The sequence below is a fragment of the Macaca fascicularis genome, chromosome 4 (assembly GCF_037993035.2).
Source record: "Macaca fascicularis isolate 582-1 chromosome 4, T2T-MFA8v1.1".
Classification (NCBI taxonomy): domain Eukaryota; kingdom Metazoa; phylum Chordata; class Mammalia; order Primates; family Cercopithecidae; genus Macaca; species Macaca fascicularis.
The window spans coordinates 5778095-5800492 of record NC_088378.1 but is presented as its reverse complement, the minus strand read 5'-3'; the positions used below and the strand labels follow the sequence as shown (position 1 = coordinate 5800492).

General features: G+C 38.4%; 1 protein-coding gene across 8 annotated transcripts in view; it reads right to left on the bottom strand.

Annotated features, from left to right (window-relative positions):
* PDE10A (phosphodiesterase 10A) overlaps window positions 1-22398 on the bottom strand; it is a 676118-nt gene that overhangs the window by 6000 nt on the left and 647720 nt on the right. For 7 of the 8 annotated variants that reach the window (XM_074036771.1, XM_015448495.4, XM_015448494.4 and 4 more), the window contains 3 exons: window positions 9724-9835; window positions 5525-5605; window positions 2682-2770 (listed from right to left, as the gene is read on the bottom strand). In XM_074036771.1, the coding sequence (XP_073892872.1) occupies window positions 2682-2770; window positions 5525-5605; window positions 9724-9835 (282 nt within the window). The remainder of the gene's footprint in view (window positions 1-2681; window positions 2771-5524; window positions 5606-9723; window positions 9836-22398) is intronic. The other variant, XM_045390391.3, reaches the window with a different exon arrangement.

Sequence of the window (22398 nt, the reverse complement as noted above, 5' to 3'; positions counted from 1 at the left end):
ATGGCTGCTCAGGAAAGAGATTCAGAGGCGCCAGAGGGTCAGGGGCACCTTGGTCCACCCGCTCTGGACCGCGAACGCAGCAGAAATGCTAGGGCTCAGCATACGTCCTTTCTTAGAAAGGATTAACTTGAACAGGGAAAGAGCTCTAGGTTTTAATACTGAGGAATATGCAGGATCGTGGAAAGGAGGAGGTCCCAGAGCAGTAGGAACACTCGGTGACAACAGGGACCTTCCTACTGAGAAGTGTCGACAGAGCGTCTCCCAGGAGGCCTAAACCTCACCATCTTACACTTGCTCTTATTCTGAGCAGTGTGTCACATGTACAAAGTCATCCTAAGTTACACCTGAAATTTTCTTGTTATAGTAAAACCATGTTAGTGCTCTGGTAAGTCCTCACCCAAGGCAGTCTCATTTCTCGAGTCCTCTAATCTTTCTCTCTCAGTGTCTGTAATTCAAGTGTCACAGGCATCGTAATCTTCTCTAGCTGTGTGATCACAACCACTGCAAAACCATCATCGTACTCCCCACAGTTACCCCGGCAGAGCTCTTAGCCAAATCACTGCAAAACCATCTTCCTCTACACGGCTACCCCGGAAGAACTCTTGGCCACATTCCTGTGTCAAGTCACGTGGCAATCTTGGCATTGCGAAATACAAAACTCCTATGAGACACAGTTTTACAATTCTCTCCAATTTCTTTTAGCAAACATTCTAAGACACATTCAGACAGACAAAACTCTAAAATATAACTGAAAAGTGTGGCTCTTTTAACTTTTGTAACATATCATGAGGTATTATTTTTCCAGACCCTAGAGACTTCCGATATATTGGAAAAAGCCATACACTAATTTTGGTATGTTTCCTTCAACACTGAGGATACATCATAAACTTTTTAAGCGTTAATAAGATTAAAATGGCCTTTAAGAGGTTATGTGGTCCAGCCAAGTATACTGAAGCAGGAATGAGGCAGAGCTGCCCACACAGTGGACACCATGTTCTCAGAGTTCCACAAGGAAGGCACCTCCATAGCTCCCTTCAGTGCTGGGCACACGCAGTCAGCACTCATGCCCTGGCTTCCAAGTACCTGGCATAAAACACACAGGATTTCTGGACAGGAAAGGACTTCTGAAGATTGCTTAGTATTTATTTAAACAACACCTTTGAATTTACATTGATATTCCACTTTCTTTTTAATTTTGCACAAACTTTTATAACCTAATTCCCTCAAGAATGATCTGGCCTCACACTCCGTATTGCCCATTATGACTCAGGCTTTTGTAATAAGGTAAGATTTTAAAAAACTAACCAGGGAGTAAGGTCAATTAAGGTTCAGCAAAACAAGGTGGGATGCTACGTTTATCTCCACAGGAGCAGGGAGGAAGGAGAAACCATTTCTTATATATATAAATTTTTAAATATTGCCTATTGGTCTTGTTTTCCTTGAAAAAAGTAGAAAAAAATTTCAACAGCAGAAGATAAGAGTATATTAAGTTTCTGGTTTTGTGTAAAACTCTCTGGCCAGTGTCTGTCCTCCGTCCTCCCACAGGGCATCCACTCCAACCCACCCCAGGCAGAGCTATAGCTAAGTAGTTAAAACATGGCCCAGAGCCGTGAAAAGACCCACACGCACAGCTGCTGGCTATAACCCTTTGACTTCCTCAGAGGGAATTTTTAAAGTAAAATGAAAATCTTTAAAAATACCCAAGGTTCTTAACTGAGTTCACTCTTTTAAAAGGATAAGAAAGGAATAGGGAGAAATATGAATCTAGAAGAGATAACGATGCTTCAATGTCTTGTTGGAAGGAGAAAAAGACTTAAAGACGAAGCTGTTATCCAAAATTTAAGGTCCCCTTCTTCCATTTAAACAACAAACTGTGTGATCTCGTCAGTCTCTTCCTGCTCAGGCATCCTCAATAGACACCACTGCCTTGTCTTTTTTAAAAACAGCATTGGGCGGGTCCTCTGCAAAATAACAATAATAAAAAAACACTTCTTCCTCCTTTTTGGTGTATGAAGGACTTGATATGAATAGACACTTCACATATACATAGCGTACTACTTAGGGACATATTGTGGCTGTACGAGTAATGAGAGCCAGGAGCCCCTCTTGCAGGACCGACTCCACGTATCACTTAGCAAAATGAGGCAGCCTGGTCAAGGGCTTTCTATCCCAGGCCTGAGGACCTCCAGGGACAAGGTCCCCTCAGCACAGATGCAGCTCTCATAAGGCTTGAGACCAAGCTGGTCCTGCAAGAACCACACACACGCCCTTTCGGAAAGAAACACCTGGTACCCCACCCAGACTGAACGTGGGCGTACGAAAGCAGGAAGGATCTCCCACACCGAGACAGAGACTCTCCCAGTCACTGGGTCATCTGGGCCCTGACTGTGTCTGGCCCCAGCCCCCAGCCTGTTCCCACTGTCCCTCTCTTCAGAGTGCGGCCAGAAGAAGCTGCCCGAGCACCCAAGGTGCCTGAGGCTCGTCTTTCAGGAGAATTGAACCAAAGGGGAGAAGTCGTGCCTCTGGGGAAGCCAGGCAAGGAGGCCCCGAGCCCCTGAGCACAACAACTCGATACCTAGACACATGCACAGACCACAACACACTAGTGGAGTAAAAAAATCCTATACAGATCTCAGTGATTTTAGAAACAATATTGTTACAGCTCGAACCATAGTACATACCTGCATGCTTTAAGGAGAGGCTCCGTGGGAGGGAGGATCTGGGTAAGGGTTGTATAGCAGGGAATGGCTACGGCATTGTAGAACCCAAGCTGCCTCCGTGCGAAAACCACGGACAAGAAACAAAAGTGCATATTAGCAATTCTAGTGATATTTGTATTTCTTCAGTGAAGGTTCTGTTTCTGAGGCCTAATTATAAAACTACATGTTCTAGTTTTGCTGTATGTGATATTTAGGTTCCATGACTACGATTATAGACTGTATTTTAAAATGCATTAAAATGGATTCTAGAAATAAAACACATGAAGATTCAAAACATATTACAAAGGTTAATACCTACTGAAATCTAAGACCCAAGTACATTAAATGATATTCCGCTAATGGATCAGTCAGTTGATCATTCAAGTACTGTGTTATCTCCAGTCACCTTTAGTGCTTTCCTGCAGACACTTCAACATAAAGCCTGTGATTCTTCCGCACATATGGCTCTTCCTGCCCTCATGCTCAGGTGTGCAGCAGTACTTTCTGCTTGTCTGCTACTCTTGGCTTTGGTGCCCTGTGTGGTGTCCCAATATTTTACTCATCCTCCCAGCCCTCTTACTTGAACTCAAATAAATGTCATTGGTTTTATCATAGCTCTTCCCATTTACTGTTCTTTCAATAGATCACATTTCAAAGTTTAAAAATCTGTCGTACTTTAAACAATACACAGAGAATATTTCATTAGGAATTCTGGGTCACTGTGCAAATAAGACTGGCCACCTAAAGACCAGATGTAAAAGATATGTGACTCTTAGCCAGACAACACAGCTTGTCCAGACATAAGTCACTGGCCAAGTGGCTGCATCATGTACAAGATAAATAGCTCTCTAGATGAGGTGACCCCAAATCACAGCTTACCAATTTCTCTAAAGTACTGAACTTCAGTGATATGCACTGAAGCATACAGGAGGATCGGATTTGTGTGGTTCCTTTTTGCTTTCTCCTGTTACAAAGTCTATCGTCATAGCACTCTTACTAAAATAGCACCTGTGTTATTTCCATTTTTAACTTTATGGCTCATGCAGAGACTTTCTTATTCGAATATTTAGCAGATGACATGGGGCAGAAGGTCCCAGAAAAGATACTAATTATCAGAAATTAGAGTATTTCATTATTATGGCAAATAATAATTTCACAGTCATCAACTATTTAGAAGCAATATGGTTGGTAGAATATTAACTGATCATAGAACTTTTTCTTTAAATCTTTATTAGGCTGTAAATGAAAATCAAACTATTCTAAAACAAACTATTATCTTAATTAAAAACACGAGAGCAAAACCCATATTGCTGACAGCATGAATGAGAAATTTCCAGCTATGCCAGGCCTTCTGTGGGGATGACTGTAAACTACTGGGAAAGAAAAACCTTTAGTTCCCTATCTTAAATAATACAAGAAGACACATTCCAAACAAGTTAATCAATCAAATGCAAAGTAATAAAGAGGAAACTAAAGAAAATATAGGCAAATATATTTACTCTCAAGGTGGGAAAGGACTTCTCAAATACATTATGAAAAGCAGACACCAAACAGGAATGACTGACAGCTGTGACTCCATATATGGGAAAATTCCATAAACAGTGGTAAAAGGTGACAAAAACTGCAAAATACACCCACAGCAAACACGATAGGTATTCAGGATCCGTTTCAAATCAAGAGGGAAAAGTGCCCACGCCATCAGAAAACCTAGCCAGGGGCATGAGTGGAGGCGATGGCCATTCATTCAGTCTCTTTGTTGTACTGGTGCCCTCTGTGGGCTGTGAACTTGCCTAAATTGTGTATAAATCAATTTTAAATAAAGTAGGGAAATTTGAGAACTTATCAAAAACCTGTGGATTTTTTGAAACATTTTCTAAACTTATCTGTATCATAATTATTTGCCCACGACTAACTTCCTTGTTATGCCATTAGAAGATTAGATACTTAACAAAAACCATACTCTCAGAAATACATTACACCACACATACACGCATGCAAAACTAGCGAGGCACAGACCTCTCAAAACATTGGAAAACAAACATAAATTATGTAGTATGACCTGAAAAGAGGATAGTTGATGTCAATTTATGTTGAGACAAAACACAAAATGCACTAAAGTACTAAGCATTATTTGTCAGAAAAAATGAACCTGAATCAAAATCTATAATGTAACTCTCCAAAAATATTTTTGTTTAGCCAATGACAAAATATTTTCTGCTTGTTAAAAATAAAACAATTCAAAATCTTCTACCCCCTCTATTTCAAGTCAGAAAAGAAAGCCTATTTACTGCAATGGCAGCTGAAGAAAGGAGTGCTGGCAAAGGTAGTATGAATTCTTTCAATCCACAGAGATTTCCTAACTTTGGTCTTATTGTCCCCAAACTCCATCTAAATGGAGAAAGTTTCAAGTGGTCCTGGCTTCTGTCCCCTAAGCACTAAGTCTTTCCAGGCCACAAGGCAGCCAGGCCCTCAGGATTCCTCACTGTGGCTTTTAGCCTTGCGACCAAAATCAGTGGTTGGAGTTGGCCGTCAAACCCAGATTAAGGGTATGAACTCTTTTAGCATCTACTTTCCTGAGTGTCTTAGGAAGTGAAGGCTCATTTGAGTAGGTGATTATTCAGTGTAAACAGCTGTTCTTTTTCCAATTCTCAATCCTGTAAGATAAATTTCTAAAGTTTCCATATTAATAATCACCAGATCTGCCTGTAATAACCCATTCCCTTAACATATTATATGATGACATATGCTTTCCATTCATGTACGATTTTATGCCCGTCTTAAACTATTTGACTTCAGCAATTACAATTTACTTTAATAATTCATACCTGGCCTTGGGGGACTTCATCCTTCTTGTCTCTGTCCATCATAGGAATAGGCTGTATTCCCAATTTCTTCATTTCATCACCCTAAGATGAATGGGGGGAAAGTCATGCTTTCTCAAATTTCAAATTGTTATACAGTTTTGATATTATTGAAATGTTCCCTTTATTCATTAATTTTCTTCAAAACAAATAATGTTTGTTGCTGTTAACTCAAGGAAAAACAATCAAAATAATGAAAAACTTAATGTATCATTATTTTGTACTTTATCTTGATTTTCTCCACTACTGAATTGCCAGAACCCCAGCCATCATTACTGGTTTCATTTTGCAGAAGTTAGTAAACAAATGTTATAATAAGAGGAGATACAGTGAACAGTGAGGAGAAACGACAGTAACAAGATATAGAATAACCTCCAGGCCCTTCTCTCTTTCAAATGATCTTCCAAGTGCATGGAACTCAGTGACGCTTGGCTTTCCAGAGGAATATTTACAGAGGAAGAATAAACAACAACACTCTGCTAAAATGTACTAGTAAAGACGCAGTACAACAAACTACACATATCATTTAATTTACAATTATAGGAATAGTTACTAAAGATTCACTACGTTAGTTACTAAAGATTAACCTACAGTTATACGTAATAGTTACTAAAGATTCACTATGCTGCAGGCACTGAGCTAAGTAATTTGTAAATATTACTTCATTTAATCCTCATGAAGTACTCTAGGATACGCTGTTCCCATTTTAAAGATTTTAGAAATTATCTTGCTTTTTATTTATTTGCTAAAGTTAAAACTTGTTACAATCTTCTTCCTGAAGATTTCCTAATCTTTTTCCTGACTTCCCACTCTTCCCTCATATTCTTTATTATTTTAGTAACACTAGTCATGTTTTTAGAAATCAGAAGTACAGCCTAGAAACTTCCCAGACTTGTTAAAATAGGGTCTACAATCAAATTACTATAACCATAATTGAGTATTTTTACGTACAGGACCAAAGCACTTGTCCCGACAAAGCAAAGCCATGTCAAGCATAGCTGCAGTTCCATCGTTATCACTTTACATTTAAAATCAGTGGTCTCAAACTTTTTGCTCCTCTATTCAAAGTGAGTGAGACATACTAAGTCCCTCGCTCTCAAAGACTTGAAACGTCCAACAAGGAAACAGCTTTTTAAACAAACAATGATTTGAATATGTACTCAAAACAAAAATGCTAAAAAGGAAAAGAATCCAGTGCTACGGACCATGCTTATAATTAGGAGGGCTGAGCCAATCTGAGGCTTTCACAGAATGCAGAGGGCAGGAGCGTGCCCCAGGCAGAGACTGCAAGGAACAAAGACCTAAATGGCAGCTAGGGGCTGAGACAGGGAATATGCCTGCACAGCAGTGGGCAGGGGGCCAGCCACATGGGGCTCTCCACATGGAGGTCATGATTTTGGTCTGTATTACAACAAGGGATCAGAAGCACAGTACGGATGGAATCTGAATTATTATCATCCCTATCTCATAAACTGGCCTGAGGTTAAATACCAAGTGCCCAAGCAGAATTTGAATCTCAAGCAACCTGGCACCAAAGACCACATTATTAATGATTTCTGCACAAATTCTAAAAGGTAATGGCAAGGAATTCAGTTAGAAAGTGGCAGTACTCAAGGCATGAGTTGGTGATGATCTGAAGAGGGGAAGGATCGTGAGGATGGAGGGAAGAGACAGGACTTTATAGATACTGAGATCAACTGTCAGGACTTGGCGAATGTATTCCTGCTTCTTCCTGTGGACTATTGAGGTTGGTGAAAGGCTTCAACCTGCGTGCACCTAAGAGCACGTAGAGAGCTGAATCATTATCTGTGGACTGAATAACCAGGGAATAATATAAAGGAAAAACATCTCCATTACAGATTGGTCACATTTTGGCATTAAATTCTCCAGCTTTTAATCCTGCACCTTCCTTTTGCTTTAAGTTGTCATTTGATGACTGCACATTTTCTACATTCATCTAGAATACAGAAATCATATTACAGTCTATGGTTATGCCTTTCTCATAGCAATCCTGTACCTACACAAAACGTGCGTTTTTAGTATGAGATAAAAAGACATTTCACAAACAGTGCAAGGTTTTCGCTCCTGCTGGCATAGCTGCAGTGATGGCTTCATGAATTTTTCTTTTTTTGCAGTGATCCTTACACGGGATTCATTTATGTTAAAATGTCAGCAACCACAGCTGCAGACTTCAATCTAGGGAACCTATCAAGCAACTCAACTTTTTCTTGTCATGTCATGACTTTTCTCTGCTTCTTGGGAGCACTTCTAGCATCCCAGTGTAACTCTGTATAGGTGCTATGGTGTTATGGAGGACTTACGGTATTGCACTAAACACAATGAAAAACATGCACCCCGTCTCCACTAAAAATACAAAAAAATTAGCCGGGCGTAGTGGCGGGCGCCTGTAGTCCCAGCTACTCAGGAGGCTGAGGCAGGAGAATGGCGTGAACCCAGGAGGCGGAGATTGCAGTGAGCCGAGATCGCGCTGCTGCCCTGCAGCCTGGGCGACTGAGCAAGACTCCGTCTCAAAAAGAAAAAAAAAAAAAAAGAAAAAAGAAAAACATGCAAGAACCACCAGATATCACTTTTTACTGTGATACACAATTTACTGGAGAGACGAATGGCTCAGAGATGATTAGCATCAGAGTGTTTCAAACACAGCATTTTAAGTGGATACTCGTAACACTTGAACTCACCATAATAGCAAAAGGAGGCCGCTGCAAAATTATTACAGTACTGCCGTATGTATGCACTACAGTTAACTTTATGCAGTTATGATTTAACACGGCATCTGTTTGTTTACATTTCTCTCCACAGTCTCTAAGTGTGTGTATAAGTTTTGATAAATTTTAACTTATACATTTTTGTGTATTTTATGGTAGTAAATGATAAAATTGACTAGTATCTACATATATTTTATGCACTTACGGCATACCTAAATTAAATTTTAAAAATATTTCTAGGGTATGCTGCTCTGTATTTTTGTCATAAATCTCCAAAACATCTTCCAATATATTTACATAGTGGATATCTACATATAAGTGGATCCACACAGTTCAAACCTGTGTTGTTTAAGGGTCAACTGTGCATCACAATCAATCTTCCTACTTCAGTCTGATGGTAACTAGGTTCTGACACATACACAATAAAATAAAGAAAAAGCTCATGCGAGACCACGCATACGCGATGTATAAGGCATTCTGGAGAAATCATGCCAGGAGTATAATCAACTCAAGGTCTGTTATCCTCGTACAGTAAACCTACTTTGGCTTTATTATTATGAAATAATTCAACATGATAAACTCTTCCCACTAAACTCATGGCTGAATGATTTGCTGTTTATGTTTTACATACATGCTTCGGTATGAATGAGATGTATGGATGGAATTATCAGCTGCTTTGTCCTCCAAATTTACTTTTATTTCTTCAAACCAGAAGAGGTACTCAAAAGATTTACAGCTTTCTTCATAAAGTAGTTTTTGCATATGCAAAGGCCTAGGTATTTGTGACTCATTTGGATCGGAGAATTACATTCTACTTACTTACATACAATTCCATGAGCAAATTGAGCAGTACAATACACATTACTGATAAATTAGATAAATCAAGAAAAGGTGCTAATAAAAGTAATTTTGTGTTGTTTCAGGAGTATTATGAGTGAACATTCCACACATTCTGCAGAACACATAATTTGCAGCTGAGCTATTGATTATATTTACATATTCTCAATGTCTATGGTGCAAAACAATTATTCTCCTGAATTTTTAGCTGCAGGCGGATATATCCCATATTATGGGACCCTCTGAGTACTTTCTCCAAAGTAGATGGCCAGTAGTGTTTATTGAATGAATGAAGGAAAGATCAGCTGTTAAGTACTTTACCGTTAAGAATACTACTTATATAATACTATTATACTATACCACTGTTCAGTGAATAAGTTCCTAAACTCTTTCAGTTGAGCTCAGAGAATTAGACACATACGCAAGTAATATGTAAAAGAACAATCATTCTCTTTTTTTATCCGCTAAATCCTTCAGTATCTCATTCACCAGAGCTTTCTGAAATAACTATCAACATGAACAACTGAGTATTCTTAGCAATTTATCCACACATTTAATTTATCCTCACTATCTATGTCAATATAAGAATCAAGAACATACCTCAGCCCAGAATTCTGCATATATATCATTTGCCGTCAATTTTGTAACGGGCCACAGTTTTGTCACAGAACAAAGGTCACAGGCAGTCATCATCAAACCAATTACACGGTCTCTAGAACACAACAATATAAGACTGGTCAGCATAGCATTTGCACATTTATAATAAGGACTAGAAAGACTTCTGTATTTCAGGAATAAAGTTTAAGTACGTATTACTTCATTAAACAGCACATAGAAGTGACAGCCAGGACAGTAAAATGGAATGAAAAATTAGTGTCATTTTAATCATAAGAACGGGAGTCATTTCTATCACAAGTCCCATATGTTCCTGTTGCCTCAATGCTACTGAAGAAATCAAATACAGTGTAAGCTTTGGCTAGGCTGTCATCTAAATCCCCACTTTTATGGCTATGGACCAGGCTTTCATTCTCTTTGAATTTTGGAAATTTAGAGTGGGAAGCTGTCTTAAGAGAAAATCTATCCCAATCCTTTCATTTTATATTAGCAAAGTCTAGGTGCACAGAAATGACTTTTCCAAAGGGACAGGAATTTGTGGCAAGGCCAGAGGAGGAGGCAGCTGTGTAACTTTGTTCCTCGCTCTCCCCGTGCGAGTGTGTGAGCTGGGTGCAGCCTCCACTGTGCTTCTCATTAGCAGCTATTTCTTTTCAACACCAGTCTTTCAACCAAAATGACTCTTCCCGTTTCAGCTGCTTGCATTCATAACTATGTACTCCATGTCTGACTTTATTTTCTAAATATGGTTTGGTTTAATCTTTCCTCTTGAAGAACAATAATCACTTTAAAAAAATCAAAGACAGATCCCCTACAATTTGAATAGATTTGGTCTAGTGATATGTGGCTACCCTAAGTGAAGTCTATACTTAACAGAATAATTAAGTGGTAGTAATTAAGAAAGTGTAATGTACAACTTTACCTTTTATAAAGCAAATTACATAATTTTAAAAGACAAATTATCAACAAGGATATAAAAGTGTGTAATGAGTGAGACGATGCTCTTATTTCTAGCTCCTATCTCAATTCTAATGAGTATAAGCAATCCCCTGCTGTTAACCACTGCCTTACCTCTTCTAGGTCCACATTCTCCATCTGTGGGCACAGTCCTGCCCTAGCTCCTGAGCCTGTCTTGACCTGGGCAGACAGCACATTAGGAGCATTTATCTGTCAATTTGGCAGAGACTCTGCTCTAGGAGTGCTCTTAGCACATCTTAGCTCAAGCTAAGATGTTTGGATACCTGGAATACCCTGATTCTTATGATACCATCCATCACAGAGTTCTTTATTTTCCATCAGCTCGCTTCCTTCAGCCCGTTTAAGTAATCATCAGCTTTACCACCTTACTTTTTGTAAGGGCACATTTCAAGAGGGTATCAGGTCTCTTACAGGTTAGACTAAATCACTTTACAAACATTGGTTAGATTTATGCATACCCTTCCTGTAACCCCAAATAGATGCCATGTGAAGATTTATCCTTACACTGATCAGGGAACTGTAAAATTTTCTTAATGAGGTAGTTTCTAAGAACTTTGTGGCTTGAAGAATATTTTTGGATTTGGACTTCTAAAGTAATGAATATATGACCTTTTTTTTCCAACAGGTAAATTCATTTAAACACAAATCGAATGTGAAAAACTACCGTTTACAAATATTTCATATGTTTAAAATAATTCAATCTCACTAATTTATATTTGCCAAAATAATCAGTTTATCATGGTAAATAATCTAATAAGGTTTATCTCAAAAACACTTTCATAAATCTGTAAAACAAAAGAAATGTCAACAGAACTGGGCATTATAAAATACATGAAAGCAATTTTCTCGCTAGAAATTATTCCCAACATAAGGTTGCTAATATAAGGATTGAAAGGATTGTAAAATAGTTATTTAGATTTCACTGTCAAAATTACTTAGACAAAGCACAAAAAATAAAACAGATTAGAAATTTGGCATCAAACGTCTTTAATAAATATAATTACTCATTTTTTACTCCCAATTCCAAACCAGTTAGATGGCCATGGCTGTACAGAACTATCAATTGGAATCAACATTTTATTTCTACGCATGAATGGAATGTAGAACTGACTGCTAACTGGGATAGATCCTTAACTCCAAATGTGCTTTAATAACCATTTGTGAAAGGGATCATGTCCATGCTAAGCCTACTCTTGGTGTGAGTTCATATAACCTAGTCACTAAAAACAGTGAAGAGCCCAACACAACTCCTATAAAACGATTCTTAGTCACATAATATCAGAAGGTTTAACTACGTTCATTTACCTGCAAAAGTTTTGAATGTCTGCATGTATCAGGCAGTTACAGCAAAGAACCAAATAGACCCTGTTCTCAGGTTAATAATGTTCTAGTAGGGCAAGGCAGACAATCAACAGCTCAAAAGTTTCATGAAGCAAGTGCTGGGTAAAAAATAAATAAATAAATAAAATAATAAATAAATAAGTAAATAAGTAAATAAATAAAGGGAGGCTACCACGTGAAGATCTGGAAGGTCCAGCAGAGAGAAGTGCATGTGAAGTCCTAATGTGGAAACAAGCAAGGCAGGTCTGAAGAACAAAAAGAAATGCCATTCTTGCTACGACACACTGAGTGAGGTGAAACACAGAATGTAGTTAAGTTTGGAGAAACAGGCTGGAGACAAGATAGGAGTTTAACTTTTATTCCAAGTTTGACGGTAAAATCTTGGTGGCTTTTCCCAGAGGAGTGGCCTGATACAGGTATTAAAGAGGATCACTCAGGTCTGCTGGGTGGAGATGACTTACAGACCCGTGAAGAGGGAAGGGCAGGTTCGGAGTGATCACTCAGGAGAACACTACAGTAGTTCAGATGAGAGGTGAGGGCAGCTTGAATTATGGTGACAGTAGTGGGATGGGGGAGTAGGAGGAATCCAGACATTAGAGGCAGAGCCAAATGCAAATTACTAACACCTGTAAGAGTTATAAAGACAAGGCATCTCTCTCTCCCATCTTCCTTTCCTTTTCCCCCATTCTCCCCTTCATATATTAATTATTCCAGATCAAGTGGAGTAGATAAAGAGCACAGGCTCTATCACAGGTGTGCAGATATTCCAACCTGAAAGAAGTGGGCACCTCTCCCCAGTGTGCAGGTTTGCCTTCTCAGTATCATCCTATTTCAAGATTTTCTTCCCACATCAGAAGATCATGGAATCACAGAACTTTACCAAAGGAAGGCAAAACAGACCACATAGCCTGCAGTACTTCAGATGAGTTACCGATGGGCAAAAAGGAAGCCCAGCCCTCCCACACTGCCCCCAATCCCATGCCACACACTCTGTAAACCTGGCCAGCCAAGGATATACTATTTTGTTGGAAAAGAAGGAGAAACACACATTCTCTAATTTTATAATGATTATTTGAAATTTCTTTTGAATTTCTGTATTCAAAAGTATACTGATATATAAGCAAAGACCAGAATTCTGTTATGAGGTAGTTTTAATTATAACTGTTAAGAGTGGTTAAGTGTTATCAAGTGGTTAACTAGACAGCAAACATGTGGGGGATGTACAGTGGATGCTTTGTTTAGAAGCTGCCATCTAGCCTCATTTTAATTATTTTACTTTAAAATAAAGTCACGCATAGAATTTGAAAAGAAACTAGGTTCAATTCTTTTTTTCTCTAAATGATCATCTTAAAGCTTTTTTTTAAATCTTGCTTTTAAACTCATTTTCAAGGGGTTTTAAATCATTGGGTTGAGTAATTTAAATCACATCTGTAATAACCACTATACTTTCATCAAAATGTGACCTATTTTGACTAATTCATTAAACATTAAGCTAGCCTGAGGATAATACAGTTTTTCTAAAAGTATTATTTAAACAGCTGCATACTCAAAATCATAGAAAATATTTTAGAATTTTACTGTTTCCAACGACATAAATAACTTTCATATAAGTATAAACATGATATAGTAATTATCTCACTAAAATACACTTTAAATTTAAGTTCTAAAATCTTAAGTTAATAAAACCCTAAATATGTTGCTTCTTTTAAAAATACATTTTTCTGTTACAGAAATATGTTGCTTCTTTTAAAAATACATTTTTCTCCATCACAGAGAGAGAAAGAAATTATAAACGAATGGAAAATGAATCTTAGGTAAATGACTGCCACAGAGGAAACTGCTGTTATTCAAGTTAATACCAGAATTCTTGTATGATTCCTAGAGTTAACAACCTTTACACGGTCTCACAGAGTACCATACATAACTTTAAATCAAATGGGAACATCAGTGATCTTGCTTTAGAACTTCGGTTCCCCACATTTCAGGTTCTTCAGTTGAAACATCAAAAATTCCTGACACAGGGAGTCCTTTATGCACTTACAGTCCTATAGCAGGTAAAGGCTGGAGGCTGCTGCCGCATTTGGGAAATGCTAAAGAAATCACATTACAGTATATATATATATATATATATATATATATATAAGATCACACATCACATAGACACATTTGTTCTTCAAAGCACACAGCAATAGCTATGTAAAAATATAGAACTTTTCCAGTTTTATTTCTGAATTATTTGAAGAATTAACAAAGAATTGTTTAAGTGTTTAATACTGTACCCTTTCTTTGACGTGCATGTACATCTAAATTAAGAAAAGACTTCAAGGGAAGTGGAGCAAAGGGATTGCTTTTGAAGGGTACAAATATTATCTGGGACTAAGAGAATAAACATTTTCATTTTAGAAAGGTAACAAAAATAAGACAAATTATGATTTTTAAGCCACGATTTCAAATTATGAAATTAGTTTATCTTTACAATTTGTGTTTAAGAAAGGCAGTTCCTGCATGAAATACATGAAAGCAAAAATTTAAGAAACTACCAACAACTTACAAATTTGTCATCTTAATACTTAAAAGGATACTTTTACCTGATATCATAGCCTAAAACGCACTATGATCTTTTCTGAATTCGCTGAAATGGTCCTTAGGCAAGACTATACCTGGTTCTATTTAGCCATAACGAGACCATGCTTGCTCATTTCAACAAAAAACAATAACTCTACTTTTGCCTATGCTTGGCTTGAGTTCACAGCTGGTTTCCAGATATGACATTTGCTTTTAGTTGTAGTCAGGAAAAGCGCTTTGAAGGGAAATTTCAGTGCAGAAATCAAGCAGTTCACAGATGACTGGTGGCCCTGCGTTACATTTCCTATATCTTTTCTGTTAGTAGCAAATCCCCTTTCATAAGCTAGATTTAAACTGTCTGATATAGTTGTTCCCCACCCAAATCTCATCTTAAATTGTAGTTGCCATTATCTCCAGATGTTGTGGGAGGGATGAGGTGGAGATAACTGAATCATGGGGGCAGTTTCCCCCTTCCCGTTTTGTGATGGGAGTTAGTTTTCACAAGAGCTGATGGTTTTATAAGGGGCTTCCCCCTTTGCTGGGCACTCATTTCTCTCTCTCCTGCTGCCACGTGAAGAAGGATGTGTTACCATCCCCTTCTGCCATAACTGTAAGTCTCCTGAGGCCTCCCCAGACATGCTGAACTGTGAGTTAATTAAACCTCTTTCCTTTATAAATTACCCAGTCTTGGGTATTTCTTCAAAGCAGCATGAGAAAAATAGACTAATACAGTAAATTGGTACTGCAGAGAGTTGGGTGCTGCTATAAAGATACATGAAACTGTGGAAGTGACTTTGGAACTGGGTAATAGGCAGAGGTAAGAACAGTTTGGATGGCTCAGAAGGCAGGAAAATGTGGGAAAGTTTGGAACTTCCTAGAAACTTGGGGAACTCAGAAGACAGAAAGATGTGGGAAGGTTTGAAACTTCCTAGAGACTTGTTGAACGGCTTTGACAAAAATGCTGATAGTGATAAGGACAGTAAAGTCCAGGCTGGTCCAGGTGGTCTCTGATGTAGATGAGGAAGTTGTTGGGAACTGGAATAAAGGTCACTCTTGCTATGCAAAGAGACTGGTGGCATTTTGCCCCTGCCCTAGGGAACTGTGGAACTTTGAACTTGAGAGAGACGATTTAGGGCATCTGGTGGAAGAAATTTCTAAGTGGCAAAGCATTCAGGGGAAAGCAGAGCATAAAAGTTTGAAAAATGTGCAGCCTGATGATGTGGTAGAAAAGAACAAATTTTCTGGGGAGAAATTCAAGCTGGCTGCAGAAACTTACTTAAGCACGGAAGAACTGAGTGTTAATCACCAAGACAATGGCAAAAATGTCTCCAGGCCATGTAAAAGACCTTCATGGCAGCTCCTCCCATCACAGGCCCAGAGGCCTAGGGGGGAAAAATGGTTTCACAGGCCTCCCCCTGCTCTATGTAGCGTTGGGACATGGTGCCCTGTGTACCAGCTGCTTCAACTCCAGTGGTGACTAAAACGGGCCAATGTACAGCTCAGGTTGTTGTTTCAGTGGATGCAAGTCCCAAGCCTTGGTGGCTTACATGTGGTGTTGGGCCTGCAGGTGCAGAGAAGTCAAGAATTGAGGTTTCAGAGGATGTATGGAAAAACCTAGAGGTCCAGGCAGAAGTTTGCTGCAGGGCCAGAGCCCTCATGGAGAACCTCTGCTAGGGTAGTGTGAAAGGGAAATGTGAAGTCAGAGCACCCACACAGAGTTCCCACTGGGGCAGTGCCTTGTGGAGCTGTGAGAAGAGGGCCACTATCCTCCAGATCCCAGAATGGTAGATCCACCTACAGCTTGCACCATGCACCTGGAAAAGCTGTAGACACTCAATGCCAGCCCATGCAAGCAGCTGGGAGGGTAACTGTATCCTGCAGAGCCACAGGAGCAGAGCTTCCGAAGGCCGTGGGAGCCCACCTCTTGCATCAGCATGACCTGGATGTGAGACATAGAGTTGAAGTAGATCATTTTGGAACTTTAAGGTTTAATGCCTGCCCTACTGGATTTTGGATTTGTATGGGGCATGTAACCCCTTTGCTTTGGCCAATTTTTCCCATTTGGAATGGCTATATTTACCCAATACCTGTATCTCCATTGAATTTAGGAAGTAACTAACTTGCTTTTGATTTTATAGGCTCATAGGTGGAAGGGACTTGTGTCAGATGAGACTTTGGACTTGAACTTTTGAGTTAACACTGGAATTAGTTAAGAATTTGAGGGACCGTTGGAAGTATAGGATTGTGTTTGGAATTGTGAGGACATGAGATCTGGAAGGGGCCAGGGGCAGAATGACATGGTTTGGCTGTGTCCCCACTCAAATCCCATCTTGAATTGTAGTTCTCCTAATCCTCACTTGTCATGGGAGGGACCAGGTGGAGATAAGTGAAACATGGGGGTAGTTTCCCCATCCTGTCCTCATGATAGTGAGTTAGTTCTCACAAAAGCTGATGGTTTTTTAAGGGGTTTCCCTCTTCACTCAGCACACATTCTTCTCCCTCCTGCTGCCATGTGAAGAAGGACGTGTTTTCTTCTCCTTCCATCATGATTGTAAATTTTCTGAGGCCTCCCTAGCCATGCTAAACTGTGAGTAAATTAAACCTCTTTTCTTTATAAATTACTCAGTCTCAGCTATGTTTTTATTAGGAGCATGAGAACAGACTAATACACTGTCTAATAATTGATTTCTAGGATCCTAAATTCACTTGTCAGTCTTCGCTAAAGTTTAAAAAAATATTTATTATTAAGTGTAAGGTATTTGTGAAGTCTGCACTGTATGTCCTATGTAAACAAATTATTCATCTACATTTGAAACACACATGACAATGACTTTCATACACAATTGGGCTTTGGCTGTTTCATTTTTAAAATAAAATATCATAAAAAATACCTAGTGTCTTTAATCACAGTTGTGGTCACAATGTCAATATGAGTAAATGACATAATAGCTAACGACATCATAGTAAATGTGAGGGGCAGATGGTAAGGACAAAAGGTGGGAAGCAAGTGTCAGAAGATTAGGACTTCTGGTTGGGCGTGGCGGCTCATGCCTGTAATCCCAGCATTTTGGGAGGCTAAGGCGAATGGATTATGAGGTCAGGAGATTGAGACCATCCTGGCTAACAGAGTGAAACCCCGTCTCTACTAAAAATACAAAAAATTAGCCAGGCGTGTTGGCGGGCACCTGTAGTCCCAGCTACTCAGGAGGCTGAGGCAGGAGAATGGCGTGAACCCAGGAGGCGGAGCTTGCAGTGAGCCGAGATCGTGCCACTGCACTCTAGCCTGGGTGACAGAGTGAGGCTCCGTTTCAAAAAAAGAAAAGATTAAGACTTCCAGCAAAAGTCAAGAGAATGTAACTCCAGAATGAATGAAACAAAGAATGAAATTTAAAAAAAAAAATTACCAGGACAAAAATTGCCAACAATCAAAGATATACATGAGTACATGATCACATTATACAGCCTATAATTTGAATTACTTGCTATTTTGGATTATTCGTTTACTTAAGAAATATTTGCTGAACACCTACTATGTGCAGACAGTGTCACAGTTATCCATACCTCTGGGCTTTACCACTACACAAAAGCCCAGAATGTGACGCTTTCCATTACATGACATGCCATCATTGCAACAAGGATGGTATGCCACATCATTTATGTTCAAGCCAATACAGTTTTGAGAGCAAAAGCCAGACTGCTACGAATTATTTTAGCTCAACAGGTGTTAGCTGAGATTGATCTAGGCAAACAGTGGAGCATGGTCACTCTAATTTTAACACAAAATATCCATGAAATAAACAATGAAAATACAAAATTTGAGAATTTTTTTTGAGACTGAGTCTCACTCTGTTGCCTAGACTGGAGTGCAGTGATGCGATCTCAGCTCACTGCAACCTCCGCCTCCTGGGTTCAAGTGATTCTCCTGCCTCAGCCTCCCAAGTAGCTGGGATTATAGATGCCTGCCACCACGCCCAGTTAATTTTTGTATTTTTAGTAGAGATGGGGTTTCACCATGTTAGCCAGGCTAGTCTCAAACTCCTGACCTCAAGTCATCTGCCCACCTTGGCCTCCCAAAGTGCTGGGATTACAGGTGTGAGCCACTGCACCCAGATGATTTGAGAATTATTCTAAAAATATTAACTTTAAGTATTAATTTTTCTACTAAATGAAAATGCATTTATAAGTTGCACCTTTCTCTCTGTCTAGTTATGGTACAGAAATACACTGATTCTTAATACAAATAAGGATGTCTGGCTCTATACATTTGGCAACTTGAGTTCTCAAGCCAAGTCTGCCATTTATTTCTTCAAATGAAATAGACACTCCTGTGTTTTAGTATTAATTCTGGATAGAAAGGAAGAGGCCACTGACTGTCATCTAGCAACTACCCAAGACAGTAATTATAACTGACATCTCCAAAAAAGATCACCTAAGAAATATTATCATATATTAGCTACAAAGTTTCAAACAATATCAGATAAATTGATTCACTAAAAGTATAAAACAAATGAAACTAAGTTAGATATTTATCAAACTAATAAACAACAAGCATTTAAAAAATTAGTTCTATTTTTAACAAATGGTGGCAGAACAACTGGACATCTGCACGCAAAAACAAAAATAAAAACAAAAACAAAAAACAAACAATGCATCTAGACAGAGACCTTACAACCTTTACAAAACTTAATTCAAAATGGATCACAACCTTAAATACAAAACACAAAACTGTAACATATATATAACATAGAAGAAAAATATATTCATCCAGAATTTGATGATTACTTTTAAATACAACACAAAGGCATGATTCATGAAAGAATAAGCTAGACTTCATTAAAAATTAAAATATTTATGCCCTGCAAAAGACACTGTCAAAAGAGTAAAAAGGCAAGCCACAGACTGAGAGAAAACATTGGCAAAAGGCATACCTGATCAAAGGCCGTTACCACAAATATACAGAGAACCCTTAAAATTCAACAATAAAAAAAATACCCAAATATAAAATAGGGCTAAAGACATGAACTGACACCCCACTAAAAATATATATAAAGATGGCAAATAAGCATGTGAAAAGATGGTCCACATCATATGTCATCATAAATATGTGGATTAAGACAATGAGATAACATTACACATCTATTAGAATGGCCAAGATCCAGAAAACTAACAATGCCCAATGCTGGATATGGAGTAAGAGGAATTCTCATTCATTGCTGGTGGGAATGCAAAAAGGTCCAGCCATTGTGGAAAACAGTCTGGTATATTTCATACAGAATTAGACACACTCTGATAATATGACCCAGTAATCATGCTCCTTAGTATTTACCCAGAGAAGTTGGAAACTTATGCTTACAAAAGCACCTGCACATGGATGCTACAGCTTTACAAATAACTGTCAAAACTTGGAAACAACAATGGTGTCCTTCAGTAGATGAATGGGTAAATGAATGTTGGTACATCCACACAATGCAATATTATTTGATGCTGAAAAGAAATGAGCTATCAAGCCATGAAAAGACATGGAAGAAACTTAAATGCATATTACTTTGTGGAAAAAGCCAATTTGAAAGTCAACTACTCTATGATTCCAACTATATGATATTCTGGAAAAGGCAATGGTATGAGGACTGTAAAAGGATCAGGGATTGCCAGGGGTTGTGGAGAGCGAGGAATGAATAGGCAGAGCACGAGGGATTTCTAGGGCAGCGGAATTCTTCTGTGTGATGCTAAAATGGTGGATACATTTGTCCAAACCCATAGAATGTACATCATTAAGCCTGGATCCTAATGTAAACTACAGACTTTAGGTGATAATGATGATTCAATGTTGGTTCATTAATTGTAATAAACGTACCATTCTGGTGCAGGATACCAACAGTGGGGGAAGTTGTCCATGTGTGGGGACCAGGATATAGAGGAACTCTGTACTTTCTACCCAGTCTTTCTGTGAATCTAAAATTTCTTTAAGAAATAAAGTTGGTTAACTCAAAAAAGAATTATAGTTTCAAATAAGAGGGAAAATTTATAGGCTAAGATAAATGCCCACATCAGAAATAACAGCTGGAACTAGGTTCCAAAAGAAAAGATGAATTGTTAGTAAAGGCATGACACCACACTGATAAGCAAAGGTAAATTGTATAATAAAGAAAACCAGTCTGGAAATGTATTTCTGGCTTAAGACCATACCTTAACAGAGAAAAAATAATTTTGGCGAAGTATCCTTTATGAATAGTATGGAGAAAACTCATGAGCCATCCTGAAGAAAGAATAACCAGCAACGGAGGCAAGTGCCTATCGTATAACCACATCAGTCCTAAGGCCAACGACATCAGCTAAGAGCATACTTAATCTTGTTTCTTTTGAACATGAATTGTCCAAACAAGAAAATAAAGAGTAAGATATAAAAGCCACTTCGAGCTGGAGATGGTACCTGCACATCTGCACAGATGAGAACTGAGTTATTTGAATAACTCAAATCAGTTGTTCAACTGAGTGACTGAATTCCAATTGAGTTATTTCTACAACTGAGGTAAAGCATCCATCTGCAGACTTCAGATGGGAGAAACAACTGTAAAGATACAGATGGTGCCACCTAGGGAACATGGGAAGCAATAGCAAATCTTTGAAAAGGACAGGTGGAGGAGTCCACATCCTCATAACAGGGGAAATGATGTCTATGTTAACTCGAGTGTTATAAGGAGCTCTAGAAAATGGTGAGGAGAAGAGAAGGGTTTCTAATAGCCATGAGGGCGTTTCCGCGCTGGTGGTAAAAGCCTTCCAGTGACCAAATTCTACAAAGTCCATCTCCTACGACAGCAAAAAATGGCTTGTGTTGGGCAATTCCTTACATAATTAGCAATCATAGCAATGTAAATGTGTGAATTTTGAACTCATTATTAGTTCTTAAGTACATTATAACTTTACTCATTATAAAGCAGAATTCTGTGGACCGCTTCTACGAGCTTATCAATTCCTAATCACCTCACAGTGAGATAAGATCTCACTTAGTGAATTAAGGATCATTCTATATTAATCTTTTAATTATTTCATTTAAAGTGATACTGAGGTAATTGACATCTTAAGAACAAAATACTTGAAACAAAATGCTTTGTATTTTATCACAGCAGATTTCTAGATCATGTTATTTTTTATACTTTAGGTTCTGTTATATAGAATGAAATGCATAAATCTGAAGGATATTGGATGAGTATGAAAATATATGCAGTCTGTAACGACCACACCAATGATGACAAGAAAGGTTTTTATCACCCAGAAACCTCTCATTTTCTAGTCAAGGTCTCTCATCTAACCCCAGCAACTGCCAGTTTAAATTCCAGCACAATCACTAACATTATTGTTTTGCCTGTTATAGAACTGCATTAAAATGGTATCATATAGTAGTATGTAAGCATTTTGCTCAGATTAACATTCGTGTGATTCAACCATGTTGTTTCATGATTCAGAGTCCATAATTTTAAAAACTGCTGAATAGTACAGTATTCCATTGTTTAAATGTCTAAAGTTGTGTATCTAGCCCTTGTTGCTGGACATTTAGGTTGCCTCCAGGTGGGATATACTAAGAGTAATGTTGCTATGAACATGTATCCTAGTCTGTGTGTGAAAGTACACTTTCCTTCCTCTTGAAATAAAAATACCTGAGAGTGAACTGCTAGAACACCGTGTAGGAACATGTTCAGCTTTATTAAAACAAAACAAAACAAAACAAAAACAAAGCAACTAAGGTGTCTTCTAAAGTAGCTGTACAAATTCCATATGCCT